The sequence below is a fragment of the Neopelma chrysocephalum genome, unplaced genomic scaffold (assembly GCF_003984885.1).
Source record: "Neopelma chrysocephalum unplaced genomic scaffold, ASM398488v2 Primary Assembly neopelma1_190, whole genome shotgun sequence".
NCBI classification, from domain to species: Eukaryota; Metazoa; Chordata; class Aves; order Passeriformes; family Pipridae; genus Neopelma; species Neopelma chrysocephalum.
The window spans coordinates 63,474-86,651 of NW_020897852.1; the positions used below are offsets into that span (position 1 = coordinate 63,474).

The following is a 23,178-nucleotide window of genomic DNA, read 5'->3' on the forward strand; positions in this document are numbered from 1 at the left end:
CCAGGACTGAATTTCCTGGAGTTCCCAGCAGGGAATTCTCAGCTCCCACTGGTTTCCTGGGGCCGAGTCCCTTCCAGATGCTTCCTCCTTGGTTTTGGGAGCCCTCCGAGGTTGTGCTGCCTCTTGGAATTGGATGTTGGAAGTGGGAATGAGTGGCTTTACCTGCTGCTATCCCGGATTCCATCCTTTTTCCAGCAGCAAAGTCAGCTCCCCCGAAGGTCCCGAGGCAGGAGGGTCACAATGTCCATAAAATCTCTGATTTTCCCAAGAAAATCAGGTGTAACCAAGGGTTTGGATTTTAATGCCTTGCTGAGTAACTAACCTTTGATTTTCCTGGGATATTAATCCAGGCATTGGAGGAATCCCTGAGTGGGATTTGGAGGGGGATTAAATTGTTCTCAGAACTGGGAACAGAGGAGGAGGTTTTGTCCTTCCCCATTTCCTTCTGCTGGACTCGCTGGAGTTCAGCCCCTCTGAGCTTCCCCAGCCTCAGATTTAAATGCTTTAAATCCAATTTGAACATTTTCTGCATCCATTTCAGAGCCCCAAATCACTTTAATTCCTCAAGGAGCAAATCCTGACCCTCAGATCTCCTCCTAAATCTTGATCCAGCCTTTTTACTGTTGCCATTTCCTTGGCCCAGGCTTTGTAAAACCCAAATTTCGTCTCCACAGAGGGGCTGTTCCTTCACTTCCTTACAGCAAGGATGGAAAGAAGTCTGGTTTTTAAATATATATATGTATATAAATCCCTATAAATTAGGATGTGTCCATCAGCAAGGATGAAAAGAAGTTTGGTTTTTAAATATATATGTTATAATATTGTATAGTAGTGTATTATGATATATAAATATATATATATAAAATATAACATTATAGATAATATTATAATATGTTATTATACAGTATAATAGTATAATAGATAATGTACAGTAATATAGTATATTTTATATATAATATATTATTATACAGTATTATAGAATATATTATTATATAGTATTATATGCTATATTATTATATAGTGTTATATAGTATATAGACTTGCCTGGAGGTGCTGAGGGACTGGAGTGCACTGAGTTAAGCCCAGCTCACTGATTTAAACCAAGTCACTAATTTAAGACAAAGTTTAAATTTAATTTAAATTGATTTAAGCCAAATTCTCTGGTTTAAGCCCAGTTCACTAATTTAAGATAAATTCCTTGATTTAAACCAAGTTCACCAATTTAAGCCCATTTCCCTGATTTTGGCACATTCACTAATTTGAGCCAAATCCTCTGATTTAAGCCCAATTCCCTGATTTAAACCAAATTCACTAATTTAAGCCAAATTTCCTGATTTAAGCCAAATTCACTAATTTAAGCCAAATTTCCTGATTTAAATTAAATTCCCTGATTTAAGCCCAGTTCACTGATTTAAGCCAAATTCACTAATTTAAACCAAATTCCCTGATTTAAATTAAATTCCCTGATTTAAGCCCAGTTCAGTAATTTAAACCAAATTCCCTGATTTAAGCCCAGTTCAGTGATTTAAACCAAATTCCCTGATTTAAACCAAATTCACTGATTTAAATTAAATTCCCTGATTTAAACCCAGTTCAGTAATTTAAACCAAATTCCCTGATTTAAGCCCTGTGACCTCGTGGTGAAGGAAAAGAAAAATGCTCATTTTCACTGGTCCAGAAATAATTTGAGATTTTCTTAAAAACCCTGAAATTTTAATTTTAGAGCTGAGGAATAATTCAGTCTTAGAACACCTGACAAGTTTAGGTCCAGTTTTGCTCTGCCACCAACTGCTGGGGTGTTCCAGGGCTTTTCCCCCAAAATATAAGGACAGGAGTGTTTGATGCTTCCATGAGGTTTTTTGGGAAGGTCAGTGTGGAAAGCTGAGGTTGGTCCTGGTTCACTCAATACTGGGTGAGGAAATTTAAATTTAAGAGGGGTTCAGGAAAAAAAAAAGAAAAAAAACCCACAAAACCAAAAAAAAAAAAAAAATTAAAAATATATTTTAAAAATGACAAAAAATATTGTAAAAATTAGAAATATTTTAAAAAATATATGAAAAATATAACAGAAAAGAGATTTATTGATGGGCTGCAGAAAGGCTCCATCCCACTACCCAGCCAGGAATAGGGATTTATCCATGGAATTATCCCATCCTGGTGCATCCCCCTGCTTTAGGCAGCTCCAGGGAGGGAATCCTTGCCCTCCCAGTGCTCCCCAGGGATCCTACTGGTTCTACTGGTCCCATTCCATGAGTTCTAAGCTGGTTTTCCCTCTGCCCAGGCGGATACAACCCACCCACTGACCAAGCACAGGAAAATTGCCTCTTCCTTCCGGGATTCCTCTTTATTTGATATTTTCAACCTGTCCTGCAGTTTACTGAAACAGGTAAGGAGGGGCTTGGAATTTTTATTGGGGGCTGAGTGGAGGGGAGACACGTTTTGGGGCTGAAATTCCCTCCTGGAAGGAGCTTTCTTGTCCCAAACACTGGGTTCTGGACTTGTTTTTCCAGGAAAACTTGGGCTTATTAAGGAAATGTTATGTCTAAATAAATGGATAAATTTATTTATCAATCAATCAATAAAATTATTAGTAAATATAAAATAAAATTATTAATACATAAAATTATTAATAAATATAATAGAATATATTATAAGTATATTTTTGTTATATATAAATATATTGTATATCTATAAAATATATATTATGTATCTAGATATAAAATATATATTGTATATCTAGACATAAATATATATTGTGTATCTATATAAAATATATATTGTGTATCTAGATATAAAATATTGTATATCTATATAAAAATATATATTGTGTATCTAGATATAAAATATCGTGTATCTAGATATAAAATATATATTGTATATCTAGATATAAAATATTGTATATCTATATAAAAATATATATTGTCTATATAAAATATATATTGTGTATCTAGATATAAAATATTGTATATCTATATAAAATATATATTGTATATCTAGATATAAAATATCTATGATGTATCTATATAAAAATATATGTTGTCTATCTCTATATAAAATATATATTGTGCCTCTGTATATTAAAATAGATGACCTATAAATCCATAATCCTCCCGTGAGGTGCTCGGCAGGCAGAAAATGTTTAACCTGAGTAAGAACTTCCTTATCTCCCGGATATCAAACCTGGCAGCTGCTCCCTGTGCACTTCCAAAGGAGTGGGAAGGGAAGTGCTGCCTGTTTCTCCATCTCCTGGAAAGCCTGGAATGTGCCCATGCCAACCCCTCCTGTGGGAACACGCCTGGTGCCTGTGCCACACCACCCTCGTGGTGCCACCTCCTGCTCTGACCTCAATCCTTGGCTGTCACCTGGATTTTATTTTCTATTTTCCTTCCTTTTCCTGCCTTAATCCCATGTATTTTCCAGGCTTCTGGGAAGAACCTGAACCTGAACGATGAAAGCCAGCACGGGCTGCTCATGCAGCTCCTCAAGCTCACCCACAACTGCCTGAACTTCGATTTCATCGGCACCTCCACGGACGAGTCCTCGGATGATCTTTGCACTGTGCAGATCCCAACCAGTTGGAGATCAGGTAATTGGGCTGCAGGACCTGCTCAGCCCTTCTCTGAGCTCCGTAAAAACCGTGTGCCTGGAATTCCAGAGGTTAAATCCAGCTTTTCCTTAAGGGGGGGAACCACACAATCCAGTCAGGGGGACTCCTCTGCCCTTCCAGTCTTGCACCTCCCAGTTCAAAGAGCAGCAAACTGGTTGGGTGTTTTGTTTGGTTTTTTTTTTTAAATATATAAATAACCTGATTTGGCACCTGTTCTCCACATCCTTGCTGTTCTCACCAGGCACTTGCACAGATTGTGTTCTTAAAATACTTCCCTGTCATTCTCCCTCGGTTCCAAGTGCCAGTGGGTTCCTTTATTTCTAGGAAAAGGCTTTTTGCCTGAAAATACAAAATCCTTCGGCAATTTTCTTGGGTTGGGGGTGCTTTGTGTGACAGATGCACTTGGCTTTGGGGATAAAATAAGCACCAGGCCTGTGGAAAGCAGTAAATGGAGATAAAATGCTCTTTTCTCTTGCAGCATTCTTGGATTCTTCGACCCTTCAGTTGTTTTTTGATCTTTATCATTCCATCCCTCCTTCGTTCTCTCCTCTGGTAAGTCCAGTGTTCCTTTCCCTCCCAGGAAGGGTTTGTGGGATTCTTGTGGGGGATTCACTGGTGGTTCAGCTTGACTTCACACCACCCTGATGGCTCTGAAGTGTCCAAGTGCTGCCGTTGATGGTTTTTTGGGAGCATCTGCAGGGTTTGGATTTGCCCTCAGAGCAGTTTTTTTGCTGGAATTCCAACCTGTTTTGTCCTCTGCCTGCTCAGCCCTGTTTTAGAGGGAATCAGCTGATGTTATTTCCTCTCTGCTGGATCCTAAAAGCACACTAGGAGTAGTAGGTAGGAAGTCTGGGAACACCCCGAGGGATGGAATTTCTCCTTCCCCACTTTAAAACTAGGCCATGTCCCACTTGGATGAAAGGGCCAATAGCACAACTGAGCTAAAAGTTAGATTATTTCTTGGGAAAAGAAAAAAAAAAAGAAAAGATTGCCTGCCAGGCATTTGTCTGCCTGATAAATATTTCCCATAATTAAAGCTGCAAGGAAAACGAACCCTTTGGCTACAGAGGGAAGGATTTTTTTTCCATGGAGACACCACTGCTCCTTGTGGTGGAGGGTTATTGGCCAATTCTGAATTTGGAGCCTCAAATATTCATGAGAGGTTTGAAGTGTGAGACTCTGGGTTTTTTTTTTTTTTGGTTGTTGTTAATGAGTAGAAATCTGGAGCAATTTAATTGTCCTGCCCCTGTGATCAGGGACTGCCAGAGCCAGCAGGGATGGGCAGGGAGGCCTTGCACTGCTCCAAGGGATGGGGATTTGCCTCTGGATTGGGATTGCAGGTGCTGCTCACAACTAACTGGCCCTGCTCTTCAGAGTCCTCTTCACCAGCCTCTTCCTGCTGCAGCTGCACCCTGGAATTTCCTCTGGATTTAAATTTCCGAAGTTTGGGTTGAGAACAGTTTAATTCTGTTTCTTGCCACTCTTTTATCCTCTGGAATACTTTCCCTAGTCTGTGTTATGTTTCTCAGCTTTCCCAGCCAGTCCCAGTGTATTTTTAATCTTCATCTGAAGGAATTCCAGCAATTTTGGGAGCAGAGTTTGGAGCAAAGGAGCCTCAGGGGACCTTCTGGCTCTGCAACTCCCTGACAGGAGGGGGGAGCTCCCAGGGAACAAGGGACAGGAGGAGAGGAAACAGCCTCAAGCTGTGCCAGGGAAGGCTCAGGTTGGACATCAGGAGGAATTTCTTCCTGGAAAGGGTGGTCAGGCACTGGAACTGCCCAGGGAGGTGATGGAATCCCCACCCCTGGAGGTGTCCAAGGAAGGACTGGCCGTGGCACTCAGTGCTCTGGGCTGGTTGGGCTGGTGGAGATCAGTCACAGGTTGGCCTCAGTGACCTTGGAGGGCTTTTCCAACCTCAGTGATTCCCTGATTCTGTGATGCTGGGATGGAGCTGTTCCTCTGGGTGACTCCCTCTGCTCTAATTCCTTTGTACACAAAATCACGAACGTGGAGCTGTTGTGTCACACACAGAGGAGTGTCACACACCTGTCACGAGGAGCAAACCTGCTGCTCCTTTGATATTCCTAATCCCTATTTTCCTGTTTATCCCCCTGCAGGTTTTGTCCTGCTTGGTGCAGATCGCCTCCGTTCGCAGATCCCTCTTCAACAACGCCGAGCGGGCAAAGTTCTTGTCTCATCTCGTTGATGGAGTCAAACGGATACTGGAAAACCCCCAGGTGGGTGTTCCAGGTGGAACTGGGGCTCTGCTTCCTCCTCATCGTGTTTCTCCACCAAAAATGCCTCCAGTGTCCATGTCCCACTTGATCACGTAGGAGGAAGAAGAACTTGGCAAAGGGGAGAAGGGGGCAATGTCTTGCTGCTCTCTTCCTTTTCTCAGCCAAGGAAGGTTCAGGTTGGATATTAGGAAAATTCCTTCACTGGAAGAGTACTTTGGCATTGGAACAGGCTGCCCAGGGCAGTGGTGGAGTCACCATCCCTGGAAGTGTTCATAAAACAAGTGGAGGTGGCACTTCCTGAGCCGCTTTATTGGGCAGGGGGGGATTCTGTCAAAGGTTGGGCTCGGTGATCGTGGAGGTCCCTTCCAACCCATGTGCTTCTGTGACAATCTGAGCCCCTTGCAGTCACTGCTGGGCTGTTCCTCAGTTCCTCTCCCCTTTTTCTCCCCTCAGAGCTTGTCAGACCCCAATAACTACCACGAGTTCTGCCGATTGCTGGCGCGGTTGAAAAGCAATTACCAGCTGGGCGAGCTGGTGAAGGTGGAGAACTACCCCGAGGTCATCCGGCTCATTGCCAACTTCACAGTGACCAGCCTGCAGGTACACGTGGCTCTCCTCCTCTTGAAACAAAATCACACCCCCCTGCTCTGTTCCCTGCCCCTTAATTTAGGTTATTTTTGCCCCAAACCCCTCTCAGAGAATCCCGCGGTGTAGCCATGATTATCCTGTGAATTCCTGCTGAATGGAGCCTGAGCAGCCTGTGGGGGAAGGCAGAGTTGCCATGCCTCCAGAGGCTTTCCAAATCCTAGCAGAGAAGAGAAAAAAAAAAACCCCAACCTGTTAAATAAGGCTTATTTTTAGAATTGTGTCTCACTTCACGTCGCAGGGATTGCCAGTAATAGGGATATCAAACCATATTCCCACTGAGTTTTCCACTGGTGTATCGAGCTTGTAACCACCCCCCTGCACAGGGCAGGGTTCAGAACATTGTACAGCTCAGATAATGCCTTTGTTTGTTAAATTTTAATGTCTGAAAGCAGCTTGAGGCTGCACAGGGGGTGTGAGGAGCTGTGCAGCACGAGCTCGGCCGTGGTTGGGGACTGGAGGCTCAGCTCCACATCCTGGGAACTCGGGATTATCTCCCTGAGTGCTGCTGGTGCCACTGAATCCAGGTGTGCACTGAAATTCCTGGTTAATTTGGCAACCAGGCCCTTAAAGCTTTTAGATGCTGCTGTGTCCAGTGGAAGGTTCATTGCCCATGGGGAGTGGAAGGAGCTGAGCTCTGAGGTCCCTTCCAAACCGAACCACTCCAGGATTCTGTGATCTCTGTATCCCCCTCAACACCAAGAGATGCTGCCCCTGGCTCAGCAGACCTGATCCTCCTCAAATTCCTTGTTCCCACTGGCATTTCCAGCTTGGAAACTCTGCCAGTGCAAGGAGACCCCTCTGACACCACCCGTGGCCCTCCCAAGTCGGAGGAGGGGGGACGGGAATTCCGTGATCCCGTGAAAATAATCTGGCTAAAATAATCCAGATCATAACTCCCTGGGTTTGTTTCTTTTTTTCCTTCCCTTCCCTTTCCCTCTGGAAGCACTGGGAGTTTGCTCCCAACAGTGTTCACTACCTGCTGAGCCTGTGGCAGCGCCTGGCAGCGTCCGTGCCCTACGTGAAGGCCACCGAGCCCCACATGCTGGAGACCTACACCCCCGAGGTCACCAAAGCCTACATCACATCCCGCCTGGAATCCGTGCACATCATCCTCAGGTGAGGGCACAGCTCGGCTCCCAGGGCTGGAGCTGCTCTCCTGGCAGAAAAAGGCTTCCCAAAGGGAATTGGGGTTGTTCAGCTCCGGGGTGACCTCACCGTGGCCTTTCAGGAAGGACCTGCAGCAAAGATGGAGAGAGACTATTCCCAAGGGCCTGGAGTGCCAGGAAAAGGGGGAATGGCTTCCCACGGGCAGAGAGAGGAATTTAGGTGGAATATTAGGAAGGAATTGTTGGCTGTGAGGGTGGAGGCTCAGGGGTGCAGAGCCCTGAGTGCCAGGGAACTGTGGAATTTGGGGTGGGAAACACCTTCGAGGCTGTTTGCAAGAGCACAGAGTGACAGGACAACAGGGAATGGCTTAAAACTGAGAGAGAGTCGGGTTAGATGGGATATTGGGAAGGAATTCCTCCCTGGGAGGGTGGGGAGGGGCTGGAATGGAATTCCCAGAGAAGCTGTGGCTGCCCCATCCCTGGAAGTGTCCAAGGCCAGGTTGGAGCACCCTGGGCTAGTGGGAGGTGTCCCTGCCCAGGGCAGGGGGTGGAACTGGATGATTTTAAGGTCCCTTCCCACCCAAAGCATTCCTGGATTCCATGACTGTCACACCAGGCTCTGATGTGTTTCTCTTCCCAGTTTTCCTTTACAAACAGCCACAAACACGGAAGTTTTGTGAGTCATCAAAGGATTTCTGAGGGAGGCTCACCTAAATCACTGCTTTTTAGAAGAGATTTAGGGTTTTTTTAAGCTGGTGGGGGGTTTGTTGAGACCTTGCTTAGTCTCAAATGGCTGATTTGATCTGCAACATGCTCTGGGTAGAATTTATCCCACCCAGGATCTGCAGCATTCCCGAATTCCCAGCAGAGCAGGGATGTGAGGTGTGAGTCACCTCATTGTACATCTCTGCCGTAGGATGGCACAAATTAGACCTAAAAGTACCTTTTCTTTTTAATTCTTTTGAGTGCAGGGGCAGCCTACAGGGTTCCATTGTAGTGCCTGAATTCCTGTGGGATGAATTTCCACCGTGTGTGTGTGTTTGTGTTGGATGAGAACAAATACAGGGAAATAATGCCTCTCTTAGGGAAAACTGGTGGGCTGATCCCTTTTTTTTGGTTTGGATCTTTAGAGGTTGTGGCTGCCCCATCCCTGGAAGCGTTCAGGGGTGGATGGGACTTGGTCCTAGTGGAAGGAGAATGTTAAAAATTGTTAGAAAACCTGGGTGAATGGTAAAAAAACTGCATAAATGCTAAAAAACCTGCATAAATGCAGAAAAACATGCATAAGTGTTAAAAAACCTGGATGAATGGTGAAAAACCTGCATAAATGCTAAAAAACCTACATAAATGCTAAAAAACCTGCATAAATGCTAAAAAACCTGCATAAATGCTAAAAAACCTGCATAAATGCTAAAAAACCTGCATAAATGCTAAAAAACCTGCATAAATGCTAAAAAAATGCATAAATGCAGAAAAACATGCATAAATGTTAAAAAACTTGGATGAATGGTAAAAAACTTGGATGAATATTAAAGAACCTGGGTGAATGTTAAAAAACCTGCATAAATATTATAAAACCTGGGTGAATGGTAAAAAACCTGCATAAATGTTAAAAAACATGCATAAATGCAAAAAAACATTCATAAATGTTAAAAAACCTGCATAGATATTATAAAACCTGGGTGAATGGTAAAAAACCTGCATAAACGTTAAAAAACATGCATAAATGCAAAAAATCTGGGTAATGTTAAAAAACCTGCATAAATGTTCAGCAAAACTGGATAAATGTTCAACAAAACTGGGTAAATGTTAAAAAATCTGAATAAATGTTAAAAAACCTGGATGAATGTTAAACAAAACTGGATAAATGTTAAAAACCATGAATGAATGTTAAAAGAAACTGGGTGAACGTTGAAAAACCTGGATGAATGTTAAAAAAACCTGGGTGAATGTTAAAAAATCTGGATGAATGTTAAAAACCATGAATGAATGTTAAAAAAACCTGGGTGAACGTTGAAAAACCTGGATGAATGTTAAAAAAACCTGGGTAAATGTTAAAAAATCTGGATGAATGTTAAAAGACGTGGATGAATGTAAAAAAAACCTGGATGAATGTTAAAAAAACCTGGGTGAATGTTAAAAAATTTGGATGAGTGTTGAAAGACCCGGATGAATGTTAAAAGACCCAGATAAACATTAAGGGTGAAAGAAGAGGTTTCTCAGCCCAGGTGCTGCTGGTTTTCCCACCTCAGCCCCTGCTGCTCTCCTGGTTTGTGGCCACAGGGATGGTCGGATGTTGCTCTGAGTCGTTTCCCATCGTGATGGAAGCACAACTGGAATTCCTGCATGCCTGGAAAACACCCTGTGCCCAACACAAACACCCTGCTGTGGTTGGGCAGCATCCCCACACCATAAATCCCTTCCTAACCTGCTCTCTCTCCACTCAGGGACGGGCTGGAGGATCCCCTGGACGACACGGGGCTGGTGCAGCAGCAGCTGGACCAACTCTCCACCATCGGGCGCTGCGAGTACGAGAAGACGTGTGCTCTGCTCGTGCAGCTCTTCGACCAGTCAGCCCAGTCCTACCAGGAGCTGCTCCAGAGTGCCACTGCCAGCCCCATGGACGTGGCTGTGCAGGAAGGTGAGCCCAGCTGCAGGACTCAGAGGGTGTTTTCTTCCAAGGGGTGTCATTCCCAGGAGAACCCGTCCGGCGGGGAGGCTCGGCCGCCCTGTGCTGCCACGGGGAGTGGGATGGTTTGGACACACAATCATAGAATCAGAGAATCAGAGAATCACAGAATCAGCTGGGTTGGAAGGGACCTCCAAGATCATCAAGTCCAACCCTTGATCCAACCCCGCCGTGGTTCCCAGCCCATGGCACTGATGCCACATCCAGTCTCTGCTTAAAAACCTCCAGGGATGGAGAATCCACCACTTCCCTGGGCAGCCCATTCCAATGGCTGATCACCCTCTCTGCAAAGAAATTCTTCCTGATATCCAACCCAAACCTCCCCTGGCACAGCTTAAGACTGTGTCCTCTTGTCTTGCTGAGAGTTGCCTGGGAAAAGAGACCAACCCCCCCCGGCTCCCCCCTCCTGTCAGGGAGTTGCAGAGAGTGAGGAGGTCTCCCCTGAGCCTCCTCTTCTCCAGGCTGAACAGCCCCAGCTCCCTCAGCCTCTCCTCACAGCACTTGTGCTCCAGTCCCTTCCCCAGCCTCGTTGCTCTCCTCTGGACCAATGTTCCTGCTGGAGAGGGGGCTGCCCTAGAACTGACCCCATCCTGATTTTTGGGGGAAATACAACATGTTTCCTTGCCTGTTCTGTCAGAGCCACGAGGGTGTTCCCCATTCAGCTCATCCCTCTTTACCTGAGGTGGGATGTGGGTGCTGCTTTGACCCCTCTCATGGTGCTGTCCTACAGCTGACCCAATTTTAACTTTTTTGGGGAAATATAACACATTTCCTTGCCTGTTCTTTCAGAGACAAGTCACAAGGGTGTTCCCCATCCCTGTTTTCCCTGAGGTGGGATGTGGGTGCTCCTTTGGCCCTCTTCACTGGCTGGAGACGGTGCTGTCCTATAACTGACTCCATTCCTATTTTTAGGGGGAAATATAATGTATTTCCTCACCTGTTCTTTCAGAAACAAGTCACGAGGGTGTTCCCCCTCCAGCCCTGCCATCCCTGTTTTACCTGAGGGGGGATGTGGGTGCTCCTTTGACCCTCCTCTTTGGCTGTGGAGCAGAAACCTCCAGCTGGTTGTTGGTAAAGAGCAACTGGCAGTGGGATTTTCACCTGGTGCCACTGCCTGAAGTGGTTTGTGTGCACAGTCCTGGGGGGTCAGGAGTTGTTTGACACAGGCCAGAGCACAGCAGCTCCTTTGGGGGCTCAGGGATTATTCCCTTCTCTAACACTGGATCTGCTTCCCTTTCTCTGGAGGAGTTGGGTGCATCAGCACAGGTATGGGAATTGTTCCTTTTCCTTCTGAAATGTCACTGTCTGGTTTAACACAGTTATTCCTTATTTTCTTTTGGGTTTATTTGTGGGGAAATCTCCCATCTAAGTTGACTTCTCCACATCCCTTGAAGGAATAAACACTTTGTGGCGTGTTAAAGTGCACAGAACCTCATTTTATAAGGATTGACTTTCTGTAGTGGAAAAGCTCTGAATAAGGACAGTCTTCCAGGGAGATCTGGCACTCTTTTTTTCTCCTTTAGTAAATCCTGGAATGCTTTGGGGTTGGAAAGGACCTTAAAAGCCCATCCAGTTCCACCCTCTGCCACGGGCAGGGACACCTTCCTCTAGCCCAGGTTGCTCCAACCTGGCCTTGGACACTTCCAGGGATCCAGGGGCACCACAAAATAGCAATGGAAGCATTAAGATCATAGAATCAGAGAATCAGCTGGGTTGGAAGGGACCTCTGAGATCATCAAGTCCAACCCTTGATCCAACCCCGCCGTGGTTCCCAGCCCATGGCACTGATGCCACATCCAGTCTCAGCTTAAAAACCTCCAGGGACGGAGAATCCACCACTTCCCTGGGCAGCCCATTCCAATGGCTGATCACCCTCTCTGCAAAGAAATTCTTCCTAATATCCAACCTAGATGGAAAGTTCTGTCACATAAACACAACAGCAGAGCCTTTTTTCCTTGGCACTGCACATTCCATCAAAGACCTGGATCAACATCAGGGCTGTCAGGAGAGGTTCCTCACCGCAGGGCCGGTGGATAACCGAGTCCTATGGGGAGAGACAACCCCCAGAGCAGAAAGGTGCCTGCTGTGTGCCCAGATGAGGGGCAGATCTGGTGGATCTGGTGGTTCTTTGCTGGTTCTCACGTCCTCTGTTGCTTGCAGGGCGCCTGACGTGGCTCGTCTACATCATCGGGGCGGTCATTGGCGGGCGGGTGTCGTTCGCCAGCACGGACGAGCAGGATGCCATGGATGGAGAGTTGGTCTGTCGGTAGGGACTCACCTCTGGGTCCTGGAGCCCTCCCCAAAACCGCCCTGCTGACCCTCCCACTGTGTTCTTCCCTCTCTTTCACCTCCAAACCCCTTGGAATTGGCGGCTTGGCGGCGGGAAGGAGGGATCGGTGGCTGAATTGGGGGGATTTGGGTGGTGAGGAGCAAACTGAGAGGGGAAGAGCATGGAAAAGGGGCTTGTTGGTTAAATCACTGACTAAATGCATGATGGTTCTTTGCTGGGTTAGAGGGAAAAGTCTTTTTTTTTCGTGGTTAATAACCCAAAGTGACTTTTGACCGTAAATGAACTGTGGATGTTGGAATTTTAAAGTTAAAACTTCACGGTGTTCCCTAAAACATGCTGGGATTTTTGGGATTGCAAATCCTGGCCCGGTGCAAGCTTCATTTGGTGGGTCTGAGAATAAAACCTTGAGTCCCACTGAATGTTTTCTGGTCCAGATCTCAATTCTCCCCTTGGAAACCAGGGCAGGAGAAGGAGCTGAAGTGTGAAGGTGTGGAAGCTGAGCTGTGGGTAAACCAACAGGTCCAAGCTCTGGCTTCCCATGAGGCTGATGAATTAAAAAGGGGAAATTGTGAGACCCCATCTATATTTCAGTTACCATTAGAGCCATCACAGATGATAAATGTCCGCAGAAATCTGTTAATATTTGGGTTTCTTTCCTGCTTTTTGGCACTTGCACAAAGGAATATCCTCGGGTTTGCCCCCCAGTTGTGCTGCAGGGGTGTTTTTTACCCCCGAATCCTCCCCCCCAGCTCATGGGGGGTGTTCCTGCAGGGATGGAGAAGCCTTAAAACAGCTTTACACCACAGAGCACTGTGCCCTGGGCATTGCTTTGTCACCAGTTTTGCGAATTCCCAACCCAAAACAACAATTCCCCCGGAAAGCAAAAGGCCTGGAAACGGCACCACAATCCCAGAAATCCCTCCTTGCTCCCGGTGTCCATCAGCAAGGTGTGTTTTCCCACCTTTTCTCAGGGTGCTGCAGCTGATGAACCTGACGGATTCCCGCCTGGCCCAGGCTGGGAATGAGAAGCTGGAGTTGGCCATGCTGAGCTTCTTCGAGCAGTTCCGGAAGATCTATATCGGAGATCAGGTGCAGAAGTCTTCCAAGGTAATCAGTGCCCTTGGCTGGGGCTCCTTGGGGATCCAAACTCCACTGATCCCTGCTTTTTTTTAAAGGAAAACCAGGGGCATTAATGATTTTCTCCTCTCTTCAGCTGGAGATTCCTACAAGTCCCATTTGCTGTGATTTCTAGATTTGTTTTCCAAGTGTTATTTTGGAGCTGTTTTGAAACACCACGTCAGGAAGGAGCCATTGGCTTTGGCTCCTTCTCGGGAGCTGAGAACTGGAAACCATAATTCAGTTTTCCCTGAAAACCTCTGACCACCTCAAACACCCACGGAAATCCCAAGTTTCATCTCTCTCTTGCTTCCCTGGCTCTGAAGTGGAGATGAATCTCCCTTCTCTTCATGCCAAGGCAGTTGTAGGTGTACTGGTGCCTTGGTGCCTCTTTAGAGGTGTGATATCCTTGTTTTAAATTTAAAAAACACATGAAGGATGGGAACATCATTGCTCCAAACTGGGTTCTCTGCCTTTCTGGTCATAACCTTCCTTCCCTACCCCAGAGACTTGGGGGCTGCTGAGAAGAGTTCCAGATAAATACTCTAAGTACTGCCTGTAGTTGGAGGTGGAAGAGCATGGTTTTTATGCCCCCTTTTCCTTGGAAAACCAAGTGCTCCTGCTTTTATGTGCAGTCTGGACCTCCAAGAAAGAGGAGACAGTGATCAGGGCGAGACCAGATGCCGAGATCTGGGAAATCCCGGAGCAAACTCCTCCTAAAATCGTTCCACCCAGGGAAAAACGACTCCTCTTGGAGGATTCCTTGTTTTCCTGGTGGTTTTTAACCGGGTGTTGTTCCCTCCCCAGCTGTACCGGCGGCTCTCCGAGGTGCTGGGGCTCAACGACGAGACCATGGTGCTGAGCGTCTTCATCGGGAAAATGTAAGTGCTGCTGCTCCCCAGGCAGCCCAGAGCCCAGGCTCTGCTGCACCAGGAAAAACTGCAATGGTTGAGGGAGCGTTGGTCAGCCTTTAAAAAAAAAACAAACTAGGAACATCTGGCTCTCCTCGAGGGAATTACAGGCTTTTCTCAGGGCTGAGGTCACGCACGGCGCCCAGGATTGGTTTGTCCCCCACGCCGAGACACAAAAATAAAGCCACACGCCAGGAGAACGGATTCTCTTCCCAGTAAAAAGCAGAGGCAGGGAGGGGACAGCTCCCAGCACACGTCCCCTGTGGTCACTCCACGCTTGGCAGCCACGAGAGCTCTGTGGGGAGGCACCGGCGGCTCCTCCGAAGCTTTTCTTTGCCGCTCGGTCCCGAATCCTTCCCTTAAAAAAAACTCTTCCACTCCGATCAACACCCAATTCGGCCTCTTCTCCAGACCCAGCCTGGCTTTTTGTCCAGCCTCTGGAGCGTTTGGATCCAACTGAGCAGCTGGCACCCAGTGCCCTGTGCCTGGTGCCGAGCAGCCAAAAGCTCCCCCCCAGCACTCGTTCAGCATCGCCCCCGTTTTTACCCGCACGGGGCCTTGCTCGTCCCACAAACCCCGGCTGGGCAGCATTCCCGAGGGATGGAATGGCTCTCCTGGAAGGAGCAAGGGCTACTAGAATTCTGCAGCTGACAGTGGATGGTGCAGGTGCAGAATTGCATACGTCTGCATGTAGTCACTGCCGCAGAATTCTCTTACCCTTGCTGCAGAAACCAGCCCTGGAGTGCCCCAGAATTCCAAGGGCCTGGCTATGGGCCAGTGTAGCTTGGGACCCAAGTAGTGAAGATTATCTGAAGGATAATTTTCTAGTCAACCAAATGTAAGTACAGTGATTTTATACCGCTCTTTTGTGGCTTGTGCTGTCTGTGGTCTCGGTGGAGGGTGGAGCTGAGCATTTTGGGGTCACTTAAACTGGAAGAATCCGCTGCCCAGCCCAGGGGAACCCGAGCAAACCCCCTCTGACCCATCCCTGTCCTCTTCCCTCTTGCAGCATCACCAACCTGAAGTACTGGGGTCGGTGTGAGCCCATCACCTCCAAGACGCTGCAGCTGCTCAACGACCTCTCCATTGGATATCCTTTTGGGAAGAGCTGCTGGGGGCACAGGGATGAGGGAAGTCACAGATCCTGGAACCCCTTCACCTTTTGGGCAGTGAGAAAAGCAGGGTGTGTTTGCCCCACAGCTCATTGGATCGCAGTGGATGGCTGGGATGTAGATTTTTAAATTTTGGATCATAATTGCTTCAGAGTTGACCACCCACAGCCACTTTACAGCCTGTTTTCTGCTTTTCCACAAGCTCCAGAGAAATTTTTTATGGCAGAGTAAATCAAACCTATCACTGCAGGTCTCTCCATTGAGGCCTTGGTTGCTCTTGAAACAAATGGAGGAGAATCCACAACGTACTGAATAACACAGACACAATCCCCTTCCAGCTTTGCCCTGGAAGTGCTTTTGTAAGGATTTTGTAAGGATTCTCTGCTGGTTCTGCTGGTTCCTTAACCCCCCTGCACGTACAGCAGCGTGAGGAAGCTGGTGAAGCTGAGCGCTGTGCAGTTCATGCTGAACAATCACACGGTGAGTCCTTCCCCTCCTCCCTCTGCCTTTGTGCAGCTCAGACAATCCCCAGGGGAGACACTTTGACCCCTGGACACGTTCTGGAAGTTTTCCTGGCTCTCAGGTGCTCCCCTGGTACCGGGTGAGCCTCTGGAAGGTGTGGTTTGTGTTCCAGCTCTGTTGGGTTCTGAGGGGCTGGAATTTTGTGGCCTTTGGTGTGGGAGGTCTCTGCTCTCCACTCGGGCCAGACCCATCCCTGGAAGTGTCCAAGGCCAGGTTGGAGCAACCTGGGATAGTGGGAGGTGTCCCTGCCCATGGCAGGGAGTAGAACAATGTGATCCTTATGGTCCCTCCAACCCAAACCATTCCATGGTTCTATTCCATATTTCTGTGATGTTCCAATGCTGGAGCAGTTGGACACCCAGCGCCCCTTCCAGAGGGTTTTCAGTGCCTGGTGGAATGAGGGGCTGCATTCCCTGAGTTAGGGAGGGTGTTTTTCAGGCATTCCCACGTCCTGCCCTCGGCCCAGAAGCTGAATTCAGTCTGGAATTGCTGTTTCCATGGAGAATGTGGGCAGAGTAACTGGGCAATCTGCTCTCAGAGAGCTGCTTTAAGGCAGCCTGAAGGGTCCCCAGCAGTAAAGGGGGGGATTCCATCTCTGCTCCAGAGGCAAAGCCAGTCTTCCTGGTTCCCCTGGGGCTGGGGAATTCCAGGGTGAGGGATGGCAGCGCTGGGATTTGCTGTTCCAGGCGGTGCCTGTTGCCCTCTGGTGGCCTGTGCTCCGGGACAGCTCCAGGTAACCCTGGATCCCACTGCTTCCCATCAGTGCCCAGCCTGGGATCAGCTGGAGTTGGGATCCTCATCCCTGGCACAGGAACCTGTTTGGAGTGGTGGTTCCCCAAATTGTTAAGGTTGGAAAAGCCCTTTAAGACTGAATTCAATGATCAACCAGCACCACCACCACTGTCACCACTCAACCACATCCCCAAGTGCCACATCCACGTGTTGTTTGAACCCTTCCAGGGATGGAGACTCCACCACAGCCTGTTCCAATGATTTACAACCCTTCCCATGAAGAATTTTTTTGTGATACCCAACCCAAACCTCCCCTGGTGCCACTGGAGGCCTTTTACTCTTTAACCCCCCTTTGTTTTCCCTCTCCAGAGTGAGCACTTTTCCTTCCTGGGCATTAACAATCAGTCCAACCTGACGGACATGAGGTGTCGGACGACGTTCTACACTGCACTGGGGCGTCTGCTCATGGTGGATTTAGGTACTGGGGGGCTTTTCCTGGGAATCAGAGCAATATCCTGGGCTTTAGAAGCTGGGCCCTGCTTTTTTTAGGGAGCTGTAAGCCCCTCCAGGAAAGGAGGCTGGAGTTGGAAAACCCCCACGAAAGAAAAAGGAAGGGAAAGAAGCTCGAGGGTGGGTTTGATGCCACGTTGCCAGGCACAGGTCACCAAACCTGGGGCTGAATTTTTCCATCCTGATATCCCATGTTTTCCTGACATGGCCCAGTTTGTTCTAAGCTGCCTGTCAGTCAGATTTTGGCAGTGACAGATCCCCTGGCTGGAGACCTCTGGTCCCTCTGCCTCCTGGGGAGTGTCTGGCACAGGACACAGCGATGTGCCATTTATTTTCTCCTAAATTCCTGGGTTTTTTCCCCCTCTCAGGGGAAGATGAGGATCAGTACGAGCAGTTCATGCTTCCCCTCACTGCTGCCTTTGAGACCGTGGCCCAGATGTTCAGCACAAACACCTTCAATGAACAAGAGGCAAAAGTAAGTCAGGACTTACTTTTATTCCCTGTTATCCCTGTTATCCATGTTCTCCCTGCTGTTTTCCTTAGGGACCTGGATGTTTTCAGAGGGGCAGGAGAGAGCACTCATTTGTGCAGAGTGGGAGCTGCTCTCCCCTCTGGAAAGCTGGAATGGTGGGAGCCTCCCTTCCAGGGGGAAGGGGGGATGACCTGTATCCCTCGGGATCAGGCGTGGTTTGGGATTGGAGCAGGGAGACTCACCTGCCAGCATTCCTTGTGCTGGGAATGAAATATCCCAGTGGTGTCCCAGCTCCTGGCACTGGAGAGGAAGGACTGTCCAGGCTGGGATTGGGCTCCAGCAGAGGCAGGAATTGCTGTTGGGATGGGAGGGAGGGAAGTGGAGCCAGGCAGGAATTGCTGTTGGGATGGGAGGGAGGGAAGTGGAGCCGGGCAGGGATTGCTCCATGCCTGTATTTTATTTTAACACCTTTCTTTTCTCCTCACAGAGAACTTTGGTGGGTTTGGTGAGAGATTTGAGGGGAATTGCCTTTGCCTTCAACGCCAAGACCAGCTTCATGATGCTCTTTGAGTGGATGTATCCTTCTGTTCCCCTAAAACTGCAGCCACCCCTGACTGCATCCAAATGTCCCCTTTTCCCTGTGAAATCCTGCCTGGGATTTCTCATCACTTTTTATGGCATTTAGTGTCCTTTCTCTGAGCCCAAATAGGTCGGACTTGGCCCGTCTGCAGCCAAGTGAACCTAAAAAGCTGCTCTGAGCTCACAGCCGGGGTTTTTCCGAGGGGCTGTGACCTATAAAACACAAAGGCTGCATCCCAGCAGCACCAAAAGCATTTCCTCCTGTCCCTGGAGCAGCGGGATCCGTGTCCTTTGGGTGAGGAATCCGTGTCCTTTTGCTGCCCAAAGGACACAGTGTCGGGCTCCAGCTTTGCCTGGTGAAGGTCGAGGTGTCTGCACTGACTCATCTTTGTCTGTGTGGCTTCCCCTTCCTTCCAGAACCTTCTTTGGTTCTGCTTTGCCTTAGAAAAAATTGTGTGTGCAGTTAATTTTTATTATCATGATCATTATTTTTACGTGATAAAATAACTTAATATTTAATATGATTTAATATGTTAAATAAATATAAACAATAAATATGTGATTTTATCGACAGCAGAAATAACACATAACTACATGAATTATATTTTTAAAGTATAATAATACCATATGACTATGATAATAATAATATATGTATGTTTGTATATAAATATAAACAATAAATATGTAATTTTATCAACAGTAGAAATAACACATAACTACATCAATTATATTTTTAATAATATAATAGTATCAAATGATAATAATAATAATTAATATGTTTTTATATAAATATAAACAATAGATATGTAATTTTATCAACAGTAGAAATAACACATAAGTACATAAATTATATTTTTAAAAGTATAATATCAGATGATGATGATAATAATAATAAATATATATTTATATATAAATATAAACAATAAATATGTAATTTTATCAACAGCAGAAATAACACATAAGTACATAAATTATATTTTTAATATAATAATATCAGATGATAATAATAATAATATATATGTTTTTATATAAATATAAACAATATGTGATTTTATCAACAGCAGAAATAACACATAACTATATAAATTATATTTTTAATAATATAATAATATCATATGATGATGATGATAAAATAATAATAATAATAATAATAATAATAATGATAATAATAATAATAAAGCAGACCCAGCAAGCAGCATCTCTGTTTAACTCCATTAATTAATCTGCTCTGCAAGGCTTGGGTGCAGCACACAAAATGTGCCTTTTGATGGAAATTTTGCCCTCTGGAAAGCCCAGAATTCCTTAGCTTTTCCCTGGCAGTTACCCCTCCTACATGCCAATCCTGCAGAGAGCCATCGAGCTCTGGTACCACGACCCAGCCTGCACCACCCCTGTCCTCAAACTCATGGCTGAGCTGGTCCATAACAGGTACGAACCTGGAATCTGGCCGGGATTTCCTGGAATGCTTTGGGTTGGGAGGGCTTGGAAGGCTCATCCCGTTCCCTCTGGGTCTGTTTGTGTGGGTGTCGCTGCCCTGTTGTGTTTTCTCTCCTTCGATCTATTTATGCTCCAAAAGCTGCCAGGAGGGGACAGGGAGGGGGGGGGGACTGGGATTGTTCCAGCAGGGAAGAAAATCCCACAGATCACATCCTGCGGCTCCGTCAGACCGAGACACGATCAATAACCGCTGGATATTTTCATTCCCAAGGGCAGAGCTGGGAATTGGGGGCAGGAAATTTGCTCCCTTTTAAAAACCCGGCTCTCAGATGGATGGACCTTGTTCTTCCCTGGCAGCCACTTTGCTCTGGAGCCTCAGCTCTTCTCTGCCAGAAGAGAGAGGGACCTGTGACGCTGCTGGGATAATTCAGGAGCTGTCTAAGCTGGCATGGGAAGGTTGCCAGGATGATGCTCTGGCTCCCAGCACAACCCTGTGGGAAGGGGCCGGGCTGTTCCAGGGACACAGGGTTGGGGCACAGGCCTTGGGGAGCTCTTGGGAATGCATCCTGCCAGGCTGCATCTTTGCAGCCGGGGCACAATCCCTGCTGGAAACCATCCAGGCATTTATTCCAGAGGTGAACTGGGCAGCTGGTTGTGATTCAGTTGTCAGGCTGAGTCACTGCAGGGCCACAAGTGCCAAGCTGGGACTCGCTGGTGCTGCCCTGAATGGGGGCCAGTCAGGCTGGGCTGGGGGCCTTCCAAGAGGTTGTGTTTGGGAGCAGTATCCCAGTGACTGGTTGATTTCCAGCCTCAATCCCATAATATTCCTGACATATGAGAAATAAGGCCCTTTCTTCTGCGACAGCAGAGCTCCTCTGGCCCCTATGCCTGTGTCCTCTGTTTCCTACCAGAGCAGGGTGGGAACTCAGGGAGCATCCCAGAGTCCCAGAACCAGCAGCTCCTGCACTGGTGGCTCTGGTTTTACTCCCAGGTGTGTTTGAGTTGCAGTTTCGAGTCCCAGAGTGGTTTGGGTTGGAAGGGACCTTAAAGCTCATCCCGTTCCACCCCCTGCCCTGGGCAGGGACACCTTCCCCTAGCCCAGGGTGCTCCAACCTGGCCTTGGATGCTCCCAGGGATGGGGCAGCCACAGCTTCTCTGGGAATTCCATCCCAACCCCTCCCCACCCTCCCAGGAAAGAATTCCTTCCCGAGAACCATTCCCTGTGTCCTGTCCCTCCATTCCTTGTCCTCAGTCCCTCTCCAGCTCTCCTGGAGCTCCTTTAGGCCCTGCAAGGGGCTCTCAGGTTTCCCTGGATCCTTCTCTCCTCCAAGTGAACTCCCCCAGCTCTCCCAGCCTGGCTCCAGCCCTGGGATGAATCCAGCGTGTCTCTGACCATTCCCTGTGTTTCCCTCAGATCCCAACGGCTGCAGTTTGACGTGTCCTCTCCCAATGGAATCCTGCTCTTCCGAGAGACCAGTAAAATGATCACGACCTACGGTGAGTGGCCCCGGGTGGGATCCAGCAGCCTTGGGCTGCCCTGGACTCTCCCGTGGCTTGGGAAGGCTCCAAGAGCCAGGCTGGGGAGCAGTGCCAGATGGATGCTTGGATACAGGGAGATGGTGCTGCTGGAAGCGTGGGGTGGGCAGGCAAGGAGGGGGAAACAAGGAAACAGGAGCCAGGCTGGGCCCCTGCAAGGGTGCAGGGGGACACCATGGAGAACATTCCTGTCCCCACAGCAAAATACACTGAGTTCTGAAAAATCACACAATGATTTGGGCTGGAAGGGACTTTAAAATCATCAAGTTCCACCCCCTGCCATGGGCAGGGACACCTTCCACCAGCCCAGGTTGCTCCAAGCCCCGTCCAACCTGGCCTTGGATGCTGCCAGGGATGGGGCAGACACAGCTTCTCTGGGAATTCCATCCCAACCCCTCACCACCCTCACAGGGAGGAATTCCTTCCCAATATCCCCTCTAAATTCCCCCTCTGTCAACTTAAGGCCATTCCCTTTGTCCTGTCACTCTGTGGCTTTGTGAAAATCCCAGAAGAGCCATACTTTTCCCTGGGGGACAAATCCACGGTGGCTTCAGCCCCTCCTCAACGGCTCCACTTTGGTTTTCCTGCCCCCCCGAGCGGGAAGGCTTTGGGATGCAGTGCTGGAAACGCTGACCCCCCTTCTGTGCCGTGCAGGGAATCGCATCCTGACGCTGGGGGAGGTCCCCAAGGATCAGGTCTACGCCCTGAAGCTCAAGGGCATCTCCATCTGCTTCTCCATGCTGAAGGCAGCGCTGAGCGGCAGCTACGTCAACTTCGGGGTGTTCCGGCTCTACGGGGACGATGCCCTGGACAACGCCCTGCAAACCTTCATCAAACTGCTGCTCTCCATCCCCCACAGCGACCTCCTGGTGAGCAGCAGGCTGGGAACACCCAGGGCAGGCAGGGCTGGGAGGTTGGGTGGGAAAGGAATCGCGGAGAGAAGGGAATTGCAGCTCCTGGAATGTGCAGCAGCGGGTCCTGGGTGAATGGTGTCACCTCAGCACCCAGATAATGCCCCAAGTTTGGGTTGGAAGGGACCTTAGAAATCATCCCATGGGCAGGGACACCTTCCACTAGCCCAGGGTGCTCCAACCTGGCCTTGGGCGCTTCCAGGGATCCAGGGGCAGCCACAGCTTCTCTGGGAATTCCATCCCAGCCCCTCCCTACCCGCACAGAGAATTCCTTCCCAATATCCCAGATGTTGAATTTTTGGGTGACTTGACACCTGGAGAGGTCCAAGTTTCCTGTGGGAAAACTGCAACCAGTGGGAAAGAGGATTTAATAGACCAGAGTTGGGAACCTGCTGGATGTGGAATGGTTTTGTTGAGGGAGAAGGAAGAGGGGAAAATCTATTTGCCCACAGATGTGCTGGAAGAGGAGTTGGTTTGTTCTTTCCAGGGATTAATAAAGGGTTGGGTCTAGAAAGCGTCAACTGATGGTTCCAGGGTAACCATGAAGACTTAAAACTCTTCCTCTCCTCCTTTCCCTGCAGGATTATCCCAAGCTCAGCCAGTCCTACTATTCCTTGCTGGAAGTTCTTACCCAGGACCACATGAACTTTATAGCCAGTCTGGAGCCTCATGTAATCATGTATATTCTCTCTTCCATTTCAGAAGGTCTCACTGCACTAGGTAATTCCTCCTGCTCTCTGTTGTGTTTTCAGGGATTTGATTT

The 23,178-nt window shown here is 48.0% G+C and overlaps 1 protein-coding gene across 1 annotated transcript in view; it reads left to right on the top strand.

Moving 5' to 3' along the window:
- XPO7 (exportin 7) overlaps positions 1 to 23,135 on the top strand; it is a gene marked incomplete at its 3' end in the record, with an annotated part of 37,912 nt that extends 14,777 nt beyond the window's left edge. The window contains exons 5-23 of the mRNA XM_027702655.1: positions 2,282 to 2,386; positions 3,421 to 3,586; positions 4,086 to 4,159; positions 5,725 to 5,844; positions 6,298 to 6,444; positions 7,436 to 7,608; positions 10,046 to 10,239; positions 12,448 to 12,553; positions 13,549 to 13,684; positions 14,501 to 14,574; positions 15,614 to 15,694; positions 16,133 to 16,196; positions 17,340 to 17,448; positions 17,849 to 17,955; positions 18,440 to 18,528; positions 19,852 to 19,959; positions 21,383 to 21,465; positions 22,159 to 22,373; positions 22,997 to 23,135. Coding sequence (XP_027558456.1) covers positions 2,282 to 2,386; positions 3,421 to 3,586; positions 4,086 to 4,159; positions 5,725 to 5,844; positions 6,298 to 6,444; positions 7,436 to 7,608; positions 10,046 to 10,239; positions 12,448 to 12,553; positions 13,549 to 13,684; positions 14,501 to 14,574; positions 15,614 to 15,694; positions 16,133 to 16,196; positions 17,340 to 17,448; positions 17,849 to 17,955; positions 18,440 to 18,528; positions 19,852 to 19,959; positions 21,383 to 21,465; positions 22,159 to 22,373; positions 22,997 to 23,135 — 2,290 coding nt within the window. The remainder of the gene's footprint in view (positions 1 to 2,281; positions 2,387 to 3,420; positions 3,587 to 4,085; positions 4,160 to 5,724; positions 5,845 to 6,297; positions 6,445 to 7,435; positions 7,609 to 10,045; positions 10,240 to 12,447; positions 12,554 to 13,548; positions 13,685 to 14,500; positions 14,575 to 15,613; positions 15,695 to 16,132; positions 16,197 to 17,339; positions 17,449 to 17,848; positions 17,956 to 18,439; positions 18,529 to 19,851; positions 19,960 to 21,382; positions 21,466 to 22,158; positions 22,374 to 22,996) is intronic.
- Positions 23,136 to 23,178: the final 43 nt, after the last annotated feature.